The sequence below is a fragment of the Chiloscyllium plagiosum genome, unplaced genomic scaffold (genome assembly GCF_037043375.1).
Source record: "Chiloscyllium plagiosum isolate Xiang-an unplaced genomic scaffold, Cpla_swu_hap1 HiC_scaffold_50, whole genome shotgun sequence".
In the NCBI taxonomy this organism is placed as follows: domain Eukaryota; kingdom Metazoa; phylum Chordata; class Chondrichthyes; order Orectolobiformes; family Hemiscylliidae; genus Chiloscyllium; species Chiloscyllium plagiosum.
The window spans coordinates 54,429,781-54,442,281 of NW_028270188.1; the positions used below are offsets into that span (position 1 = coordinate 54,429,781).

Consider the following 12,501-nt stretch of genomic DNA (forward strand, 5'->3'; position numbering starts at 1 on the left):
TAAATTGTCCCATAGTGCCCAGGGATGTGCAGGTTAGGGTGGATTGGCCATGCTAAATTGTCCCATAGTACCCAGGGATGTGCAGGTTAGGGTGGATTGGCCATGCTACATTGTCCCGTAGTGCCCCAGGGATGTGCAGGTTAGGGTGAATTGGCCATGCTAAATTGTCCCGTAGTGTCCAGGGATGTGCAGGTTAGGGTGGATTGGCCATGCTAAATTGTCCCGTAGTGCCCAGGGATGTGCAGGTTAGGGTGGATTGGCCATGCTAAATTGTCCCGTAGTGCCCAGGGATGTGCAGGTGAGGGTGGATTGGCCATGCTAAATTGTCCCATAGTGCCCAGGGATGTGTAGGTTAGGGTGGATTGGCCATGCTAAATTGTCCCATAGTGTCCAGGGATGTGCAGGTTAGGGTGGATTGGCCATGCTAAATTGTCCCGTAGTGCCCAGGGATGTGCAGGTGAGGGTGGATTGGCCATGCTAAATTGTCCCATAGTGCCCAGGGATGTGCAGGTTAGGGTGGATTGGCCATGCTAAATTGTCCCATAGTGCCCAGGGATGTGCAGGTTAGGGTGGATTGGCCATGCTAAATTGTCCCATAGTGCCCAGGGATGTGCAGGTTAGGGTGGATCGGCCATGCTAAATTGTCCCGTAGTGCCCAGGGATGTGCAGGTGAGGGTGGATTGGCCATGCTAAATTGTCCCATAGTGCCCAGGGATGTGCAGGTTAGGGTGGATTGGCCATGCTAAATTGTCCCATAGTGCCCAGGGATGTGCAGGTTAGGGTGGATTGGCCATGCTAAATTGTCCCATAGTGCCCAGGGATGTGCAGGTTAGGGTGGATCGGCCATGCTAAATTGTCCCATAGTGCCCAGGGATGTGCAGGTTAGGGTGGATCGGCCATGCTAAATTGTCCCGTAGTGCCCAGGGATGTGCAGGTTAGGGTGGATTGGCCATGGGGAAATGTTCGAGGGATAGGGAGTGATGGAGGCTCTTTGGAGGGTCAGTGCAGACTCAGTGGGCTGAACGGCCTCCTCCCACACTGTTCGGGGTCTAAGAATGTTGGATCCGAGCCCACAGGTGACACGGCGTTGGAGGGGTGGTGGGGGATAGTGTATTAGCCCCCTCCCTTTCTTGTGAGGAGGATTCCCGAATGAGGAGGTTCCATCTGAGGGCAGAGATGATATTTTATCCTCTTGGGTTGGGGGATGGATTTTCCACCCAAACCACCACCCCCCCCCACCCCACTGACCTGAGGAAGGGGAGGAAGAGAGGAGTGGGATGAGGATGGGGTGTGTTACTCACTGGGTGCCCTCAGGGCTGGCGTTTGAGGTGGGGGTTTTGGTGGGGGAGGAATCCCTGAACAGGGCAATCCCAGAGCATGGTGCCCGCTAGGAAATTGTTTCCGTTAGGCGAGGAGACGAGGACCCGTGGACACAGCCTTAGAATTAGAGGGGGACAATTCAGAACAGAAATGCGGAGACATTTCTTCAGCCAGAGAGTGGTTGGCCTGTGGAATTCATTGCCGCGGAGGCCGGGACGCTAAATGTCTTCAAGGCCGAGATTGGTAAATCCTTGATGTCACAAGGAATTAAGGGCTACGGGGGGTGGGGGAATGTGGGTAAGTGTAGTGGAAATGCCCATCAGCCATGACTGAATGGCGGAGTGGACTCGATGGGCCGAATGGCCACTCCTATGTCTTACGGTGCCCTCCTCCCAGCCTACCCCTTGTTCCTGCAGGCGTGGTCAAACCTGACAGCTATGAGTACAAGCCCTACCCGGAGGAACCACCCAACACCACCAACGTCGAGGAAACTCTGCAGAAGATCAGAGACAATGACGGGGAGTTGCAGGAGGTCAACCTGAACAACATCAAGGTGAAGCCCTAACCCCCCCCCCCACCCTCTTCACCCCCCCCCCAACACCACCTCCCTCCTCATCATCATCTCCCCCCCTCCCTCACCTCCCGCCCATCCCTCATCCCCCTCACTGCTCAGATACAGAGTAAAGCTGCCTCGATACTGTCCCCCCCATCCCAGGGACAGCACGGGGTTAGATACAGAGTAAAGCTCCCTCTACACTGTCCCCCCCCATCCCAGGGACAGCACGGGGTTAGATACAGAGTAAAGCTCCCTCTACACTGTCCCCCCCATCCCAGGGACAGCACGGGGTTAGATACAGAGTAAAGCTCTCTCTACACTGCTCCCCCCCCCATCCCAGGGACAGCACGGGGTTAGATACAGAGTAAAGCTCCCTCTACACTGTCCCCCCATCCCAGGGACAGCACGGGGTTAGATACAGAATAAAGCTCCCTCTACACTGTCCCCCCCCCATCCCAGGGACAAGGACAGCACGGGGTTAGATACAGAGTAAAGCTCCCACTACACTGTCCCTCCCATCCCAGGGACAGCATGGGGTTAGATACAGAGTAAAGCTCCCTCTACACTGTCCCCCCATCCCAGGGACAGCACGGGGTTAGATACAGAATAAAGCTCCCTCTACACTGTCCCCCCCCCCATCCCAGGGACAGGGACAGCACGGGGTTAGATACAGAGTAAAGCTCCCTCTACACTGTCCCACCATCCCAGGGACAGCACGGGGTTAGATACAGAGTAAAGCTCCCTCTACACTGTCCCCCCATCCCAGGGACAGGGACAGCACGGGGTTAGATACAGAGTAAAGCTCCCTCTGCACTGTCCCCCCCATCCCCGGGACAGGGACAGCACAGAGATAGATACAGAGTAAAGCTCCCTCTACACTGTCCCCCCCCTCCCAGGGACAGGGACAGCACGAGGTTAGATACAGAGTAAAGCTCCCTCTACACTATCCCCCCATCCCAGGGACAGCACGGGGTTAGATACAGAGTAAAGCTCCCTCTACACTGTCCCCCCCCATCCCAGGGACAGGGACAGCACAGGGTTAGATACAGAGTTAAGCTCCCTCTACACCGTGCGGGGTGAGGTACAGTGTGATCTGGGTGAAATGAGGGTGTACCTCTCTGTTGACAGGACATTCCCCTCCCCACACTGAAGGAGATCGCTGAGGCCATGAAACACAACACTCACGTCAGGAAACTGTCGATGGTGGCAACTCGCAGCAACGACCCCATCGCCTATGTAAGTCATCTCTGTTCTCCCACAGGGCCCGCTCCCTCAGCACTGACCCTCCCACAGCACCCACTCCCTCAGCGCTGACCCTCCCACAGCACCCACTCCCTCAGCACTGACACTCCCACAGCGCCCACTCCCTCAGCACTGACCCTCCCACAGCACCCACTCCCTCAGCACTGACCCTCCCACAGCGCCCACTCCCTCAGCACTGACCCTCCCACAGCACCCACTCCCTCAGCACTGACCCTCCCACAGCGCCCACTCCCTCAGCACTGACCCTCCCACAGCGCCCACTCCCTCAGCACTGACCCTCCCACAGCGCCCACTCCCTCAGCACTGACCCTCCCACAGCACCCACTCCCTCAGCACTGACCCTCCGACAGGGCCCACTCCCTCAGCACTGACCCTCCGACAGGGCCCACTCCCTCAGCACTGACCCTCCGACAGGGCCCGCTCCCTCAGCACTGACCCTCCCACAGCACCCACTCCCTCAGCACTGACCCTCCCACAGCACCCACTCCCTCAGCACTGACCCTCCCACAGCGCCCACTCCCTCAGCACTGACCCTCCCACAGCACCCACTCCTTCAGCACTGACCCTCCCACAGCACCCACTCCCTCAGCACTGACCCTCCCACAGCGCCCACTCCCTCAGCTCTGACCCTCCCACAGCACCCGCTCCCTCAGCACTGACCCTCCGACAGGGCCCGCTCCCTCAGCACTGACCCTCCCACAGCACCCACTCCCTCAGCACTGACCCTCCCACAGCACCCACTCCCTCAGCACTGACCCTCCGACAGGGCCCGCTCCCTCAGCACTGACCCTCCGACAGGGCCCGCTCCCTCAGCACTGACCCTCCGACAGGGCCCGCTCCCTCAGCACTGAACCTCCCACAGCACTGACCCTCCCACAGCACCCACTCCCTCGGCACTGACCCTCCCACAGCACCCACTCCCTCAGCACTGACCCTCCCACAGCACCCGCTCCCTCAGCACTGACCCTCCCACAGCGCCCGCTCCCTCAGCACTGACCCTTCCACAGCGCCCGCTCGCTCAGCACTGACCCTCCCACAGCGCCCGCTCCCTCAGCACTGACCCTCCCACAGCACCCACTCCCTCAGCACTGACCCTTCCACAGCGCCTGCTCCCTCACCACTGACCCTCCGACAGCGCCCACTCCCTCAGCACTGACCCTCCCACAGCGCCCACTCCCTCAGCACTGACCCTCCGACAGTGCCCACTCCCTCAGCACTGACTCTCCGACAGCACCCGCTCCCTCAGCGCTAACCCTCCCACAGTGCCCACTCCCTCAGCCTTTGAACACTTATACCTTCATTGTCTGAGGAGCAGTGAATGGAGCTGATCCCCCCGGGAGCGAGTTCCTCATTGGCAAACATCCCCGTATCTGACCTGGGGACAGAGGGAAGGTCAATACACATGACCCTTGACCCTATACAGTGAGGGGGTGAACTCTGAATATCCCTCTGCCACAGCAACGCGAGACCCTATGTTTGAGGGGCACTTATAGAGAGAGGGGGTATCAAATTTTCACCTAACCAGGAATTCCACACCCCATGCGGGGGGGGGGGTTGGGAATGGGGGACTCGCTCCCATGGGGAGTGGGGGAGGAGAATGGGGGACTCGCTCCCACAGGGAGTGGGGGGGGTGTGGAATGGGGGACTCGCTCCCACGGGTAGTGGGGAGGGTGTGGAATGGGGGACTCGCTCCCACGGGTAGTGGGGGGGGTGTGGAATGGGGGACTCGCTCCCACGGGGAGTGGGGGGGGGGGGAATGGGGGACTCGCTCCCATGGGGTGTGGGGGGAGAATGGGGGACTCGCTCCCATGGGTAGTGGGGGGGGTGTGGAATGGGGGACTCGCTCCCATGGGGAGTGGGGGGGGGGAAATTGGGGACTCGCTCCCACGGGGAGTGGGGGTGGGGGTGGAATGGGGGACTCGCTCCCATAGGGGGGAGAGTGGGGCCTCACTCCCACGATCTACTGCGTAGAGCCACGACGTATTGAAAGGGGGAGTCTGGATAAACACAGGAGAGAGAGAGAGGGGGTTGGGGATAGAGGGGGTGCGGTGGAGCCCGTACAGCAGGGCCTAGAGGGACCAAATGGCCTGTGCCCGAGGCGATGCCACTTGACGTGCGTCAGTTAAGCGAAGGCGCCATTTCATGGCCGGTTGCTTTGTCTGGCTAGGCCCTGGCTGAAATGCTGACGGAGAACGCCACACTCACCAGCCTAAATATCGAGTCAAACTTTATCAGTGGGTCAGCCATGGTCGCGATCGTGAAGGCAGTGCGAGGGAATACCACATTAACGGAGCTGAAAATCGACAACCAGGCAAGTTTCCACCTCGCGGCCAAACGGCCCGGAGAGACGCCCCTCCGGGGTCGCGCAAGAGTTGAGAGGTCATGTCCAGGACGTTGGTTAGGCCCACTGTCGGACGACTGCGTTCAATTCTGGTCTCCCCGCTGTAGGAAGGATTTTGTGAAAGGGGTTCAGAAAAGATTGACAAGGATGTTGGAGGGTTTGAGCTACAGGGAGAGGCTGAACAGGCCGGGGCTGTTTTCCCTGGAGCGTCGGAGGCTGAGGGGTGACCTTATAGAGGTTTACAAAATCATGAGGGGCATGGATAGGGTAAATAGACAAGGTCTTTTCCATGGGATGGGGGAGTCCAGAACTAGAGGGGCATAGGTTTAGGGTGAGAGGGGAAAGGGACCTGAGGGGCAACTTTTTCACACAGAGGGTGGTGCGTGTATGGAATGAGCTGCCAGAGGAAGTGGTGGAGGCTGGTACAATGACAGCATTTAAAAGACATCTGGATGGGGACAGGAATAGGAAGGGTTTGGGGGGATATGGGCCAAGTGCTGGCAAATGGGACTAGATTAGGTTGGGATATCTGGGTGGGCATGGACGGGTTGGGCTGAAGGGTCTGTTTCCGTGCTGTGTACGTCTCGATGACTCTATGAGGTGGGTTGGTGGCTGAGCAGATGTTCCATTGGGATCGTTGTCCAGCCCAAAGGAACGGAAATTCCCAGGAAGGAGCAGGCGAGGGATGGAAGTTTCCAGAAGTAAAGACGGTGAGCTGACCTGAGAAAGGTGCAAACCCCGGGAAGAGCTGGTTTCACAAAACAGGAAACGTGCTCAAAGCCAGAGCTGTGGAGAGGAGAGCTCAAAGCAGCAGGTGCCAGGGTAGGAGTGTGGACTGAAGACTGGCCGGGTTAAGGACAACAGAGAGAGGGGGAGAGAGACAGTGTGTGTTAGATGTGGGTCAGCCACACGTCAGGAGGTTACAAGCAGGTTGTGTGTTAGTCCCCTGACATGACTATAGCTCTCACTGGGGTACAGTCCCATACACACACACACTCTCACTGGGGTACGGTCCGACACACACACTGACTCTCACTGGGGGTCAGTCCCACACACACACACTGACTGATTCTCACTGGGGTACAGACCCACACACGCACACACTGACTCTCACTGGGGGGTCAGTCCCACACACACACACACACACAGACTGACTCTCACTGGGGTACAGACCCACACACACACACACTGACTCTCACTGGGGGGTCAGTCCCACACACACACATTGACTCTCACTGGGGTACAGTACCACACACACACACACACACTGATTGACTCTCGCTGGGGTACAGTCCCACACACACACACACACTGATTGACTCTCGCTGGGGTACAGTCCCACACACACACACACTCAGACTCTCACTGGGGTACAGTCCCACACACACACAATGACTCTCACTGGGGTCAGTCACACACACACACACACACACTGACTCTCACTGGGGTACAGTCCCCCCCACACACACACTGACTCACACTGGGGGGTCAGTCCCACACACACACACTGACTCGCACTGGGGGGTCAGTTTCTCTCACACACACACACACACACACAGACTCTCACTGGGCTACAGTCACACACACACACACACACTGACTGACTCTCACTGGGGTACAGACCCACACACACACACACTGACTCTCACTGGGGGGTCAGTCACACACACACACACTGACTCTCACTGGGGTACAGTCCCACACACACACAGACTCTCACTGGGGTACAGTCCCACACACACTGACTGACTCTCACTGGGGGGTTAGTCCCACACACACACACACACACACACAGACTCTCACTGGGGTACAGTCCCACACACACACAGACTGACTCTCACTGAGGGGTCAGTCCCACACACACACAGACTGACTCTCACTGGGGTACAGTCCCCCACACACACACACTGACTCACACTGGCGGGTCAGTCCCACACACACACACACACACACACACACACTGACTCACACTGGCGGGTCAGTCCCACACACACACACACACTGACTCGCACTGGGGGGTCAGTCTCTCTCACACACACACACACACACACACACACACACACACTCACACTGGGGTACAGTCCCACACACACAGACTCACACTGGGGGGTCAGTCCCACACACACAGACTCACACTGGGGGACAGTCCCACACACACACACTGACTCTCACTGGGAGGTCAGTCCCACACACACACTGACTCACACTGGGGTACAGTCCCACACACACACTGACTGACTCTCAATGGGGGGTTAGTCCCACACACACACACACACACACACAGACTCTCACTGGGGTACAGACGCAGACACACACACTGCCTCTCACTGGGGTACAGTACCACACACACACACTGACTCTCACTGGGCTACAGTCCCACACACACACACACACACACACTGACTCTCACTGGGCTACAGTCCCCCACACACACACACACACACTGACTCTCACTGGGGTACAGTCCCACACACACAAACTGACTCTCACTGGGCTACAGTCCCACACACACACACACTGACTCTCACTGGGCTACAGTCCCACACACACACACACACACTGACTCTCACTGGGGGTACAGTCCCACACACACACTGACTCTCATAGGGGTACAGTCCCACACACACACTGACTCTCACTGGGCTGCAGTCCCACACACACACACACACTGACGCTCACTGGGCTACAGTCCCACACACACACTGACTCTCACTGGGCTACAGTCCCACTCACACACACACTGACTCTCACTGGGGTACAGTCACACACACACACACACACACACTGACTCTCACTGGGGTACAGTCACACACACACAGAGACTCTCACTGGGTTACAGTCCCACACACACACTGACTCTCACTGGGGTACAGTCCCACACACACACTGATACTGACTGGGGTACAGTCCCACACACACACTGATACTGACTGGGGGGTCAGTCCCACATACACACACTGACTCTCACTGGGGTACAGTCCCACACACACACACTGACTCTCACTGGGTTACAGTCCCACACACACACTGACTCACACTGGGGGGTCAGCCCCACATACACACACTGACTCTCACTGGGGTACAGTCCCACACACACACACACTGATACTGACTGGGGTACAGTCCCACACACACACACTCTCTCCCACTGGGGTACAGTCCCCCACACACACACTGACCCACACTGGGGGGTCAGTCCCACACACACACACACACACACACTGACTGACTCTCACTGGGCTACAGTCCCCCACACACTGACTGACTCTCACTGGGGTACAGTCTCACACACACACACAGACTCTCACTGGGGTACAGTCCCACACACACACACACACACTCACTGGGGTACAGTCACACACACACACACACACTGACTCTCCCTGGGCTACAGTCCCCGATACACACACACTAACTCTCACTGGGCTACAGTCCCACACACACATACACACACTGACTCTCACTGGGGTACAGACCCCCCACACACACACACTGACTCTCACTGGGGTACAGTCACACACACACACTGACTCTCCCTGGGCTACAGTCCCACACACACACACTGACTCTCACTGGGGTACAGTCCCACACAAACACACTGACTCACACTGGGGTACAGTCTCACACACACATTGACTCACACTGGGGGGTCAGTCCCACACACACACACTGACTCTCACTGGGGTACAGTCCCACACACACACACTGTCTCTCACTGGGGTACAGTCCCACACACACACACTGACTCTCACTGGGGTACAGTACCACCCACACACACACTGACTCTCACAGGGGTACAGCCCCACACACACACACACACACACACACACACTGACTGACTCTCACTGGGGTACAGTCCCACATACACACACTGACTCTCACTGGGCTACAGTCCCACACACACACACTGATACTGACTGGGGTACAGTCCCACACACACACACTCTCTCCCACTGGGGTACAGTCCCACACACACACACTGACTCACACTGGGGGGGGTACAGTCCCACCCACACACCCACATACACACACTGACTCTCCCTGGGCTACAGTCCCCGACACACACACACACTGACTCTCACTGGGGTACAGTCACACACACACACACTGACTCTCACTGGGCTACAGACCCACACACACACACTGACTCTCACTGGGGTACAGTCTCACACACACACACACACTGACTCTCACTGGGGTACAGTCCCACACACACACAAACTGACTCTCACTGGGCTACAGTCCCACACACACACACTAACTCTCACTGGGCTACAGTCCCACACACACACACACTGACTCTCACTGGGCTACAGTCCCACACACACACACACACACTGACTCTCACTGGGGTACAGTCTCTCGCTCTCTCACACGCACAGACATACACTGACTCTCACTGGGGTACAGTCCCACACACACACTGACTCTCATAGGGGTACAGTCCCACACACACACTGACTCTCACTGGGCTGCAGTCCCACACACACACACACACACACTGACTCTCACTGGGGAACAGTCACACACACACACTGACTCTCACTGGGCTACAGACCCACACACACACACTAACTCTCACTGGGCTACAGTCCCACACACACTGACTCTCACTGGGGTACAGTCCCACACACACACAAACTGACTCTCACTGGGCTACAGTCCCACACACACACACTAACTCTCACTGGGCTACAGTCCCACACACACACACACACTGACTCTCACTGGGCTACAGTCCCACACACACACACACACACACTGACTCTCACTGGGGTACAGTCTCTCGCTCTCTCACACGCACAGACATACACTGACTCTCACTGGGGTACAGTCCCACACACACACTGACTCTCATAGGGGTACAGTCCCACACACACACTGACTCTCACTGGGCTGTAGTCCCACACACACACTGACTCACACTGGGGTACAGTCCCACACACACACTGACTGACTCTCAATGGGGGGTTAGTCACACACACACAGACTCTCACTGGGGTACAGACCCACACACACACACACTGACTCTCACTGGGGTACAGTACCACACACACACACACACACTGACTCTCAATGGGCTACAGTCCCACACACACACACACACACACTGACTCTCACTGGGGTACAGTCCCACACACACAAACTGACTCTCACTGGGCTACAGTCCCACACACACACACACTGACTCTCACTGGGCTACAGTCCCACACACACACACACACACACACACTGACTCTCACTGGGGTACAGTCCCACACACACAAACTGACTCTCACTGGGCTACAGTCCACTCACACACACACTGACTCTCACTGGGCTACAGTCCACTCACACACACACTGACTCTCACTGGGGTACAGTCACACACACACACACACACACACTGACTCTCACTGGGGTACAGTCACACACACACAGAGACTCTCACTGGGCTACAGTCCCACACACACACACACACTGACTCTCACTGGGCTACAGTCCCACACACACACACTGACTCTCACTGGGGTACAGTCCTACACACACAAACTGACTCTCACTGGGTTACAGTCCCACACACACATACACACACACTGACTCTCACTGGGCTACAGTCCCACACACACAAACTGACTCTCACTGGGCTACAGTCCCACACACACACACTGACTCTCACTGGGGTACAGTCCCACACAAACACACTGACTCACACTGGGGTACAGTCTCACACACACACTGACTCACACTGGGGGGTCAGTCCCACATACACACACTGACTCTCACTGGGGTACATTCCTCCCCACAAACACACTGACTCTCATAGGGGTACAGTCCCACACACACACTGACTCTCACTGGGCTGCAGTCCCACACACACACTGACTCTCACTGGGCTACAGTCCCACACACACACTGACTCTCACTGGGCTACAGTCCCACACACACACACTGACTCTCACTGGGCGACAGTCCCACTCACACACACACTGACTCTCACTGGGGTACAGTCACACACACACAGAGACTCTCACTGGGTTACAGTCCCACACACACACTGACTCTCACTGGGGTACAGTCCCACACACACACTGATACTGACTGGGGTACAGTCCCACACACACACTGACTCACACTGGGGGGTCAGTCCCACATACACACACTGACTCTCACTGGGGTACAGTCCCACACACACACTGACTCTCATAGGGGTACAGTCCCACACACACACTGACTCTCACTGGGCTGCAGTCCCACACACACACACTGACTCTCACTGGGCTACAGTCCCACACACACACACTGACTCTCACTGGGCTACAGTCCCACTCACACACACACTGACTCTCACTGGGGTACAGTCACACACACACACACACTGACTCTCACTGGGGTACAGTCACACACACACAGAGACTCTCACTGGGTTACAGTCCCACACACACACTGACTCTCACTGGGGTACAGTCCCACACACACACTGACTCTCACTGGGGTACAGTCCCACACACACACTGACTCACACTGGGGGGTCAGTCCCACATACACACACTGACTCTCACTGGGGTACAGTCCCACACACGCACACTGACTCTCACTGGGTTACAGTCCCACACACACACACACTGACTCTCACTGGGGTACAGTCCCACACACACACTGACTCACACTGGGGGGTCAGCCCCACATACACACACTGACTCTCACTGGGGTACAGTCCCACACACACACATTGACTCTCACCGGGTTACAGTCCCACACACACACACTGACTCTCACTGGGGTACAGTCCCACACACACACACACTGATACTGACTGGGGTACAGTCCCACACACACACACTCTCTCCCACTGGGGTACAGTCCCCCACACACACACTGACCCACACTGGGGGGTCAGTCACACACACACACACACACACACACACACACAGACTCTCACTGGGGTACAGTCCCACATAAAAAAACACACTGACTCTCACTGGGGTACAGTCCCACACACACACACACACACTGATACTGACTGGGGTACAGTCCCACA

At 56.9% G+C, this 12,501-nt stretch overlaps 1 protein-coding gene across 1 annotated transcript in view; it reads left to right on the top strand.

Moving 5' to 3' along the window:
* The window catches only part of LOC148135315 (tropomodulin-4-like), a gene marked incomplete at its 5' end in the record, with an annotated part of 69,312 nt that overhangs the window by 18,322 nt on the left and 38,489 nt on the right, over positions 1 to 12,501 (top strand). The window contains 3 exon segments of the mRNA XM_087985114.1: positions 1,737 to 1,873; positions 3,005 to 3,112; positions 5,307 to 5,450. Of these exon segments, the coding sequence (XP_087841240.1) occupies positions 1,737 to 1,873; positions 3,005 to 3,112; positions 5,307 to 5,450 (389 nt within the window).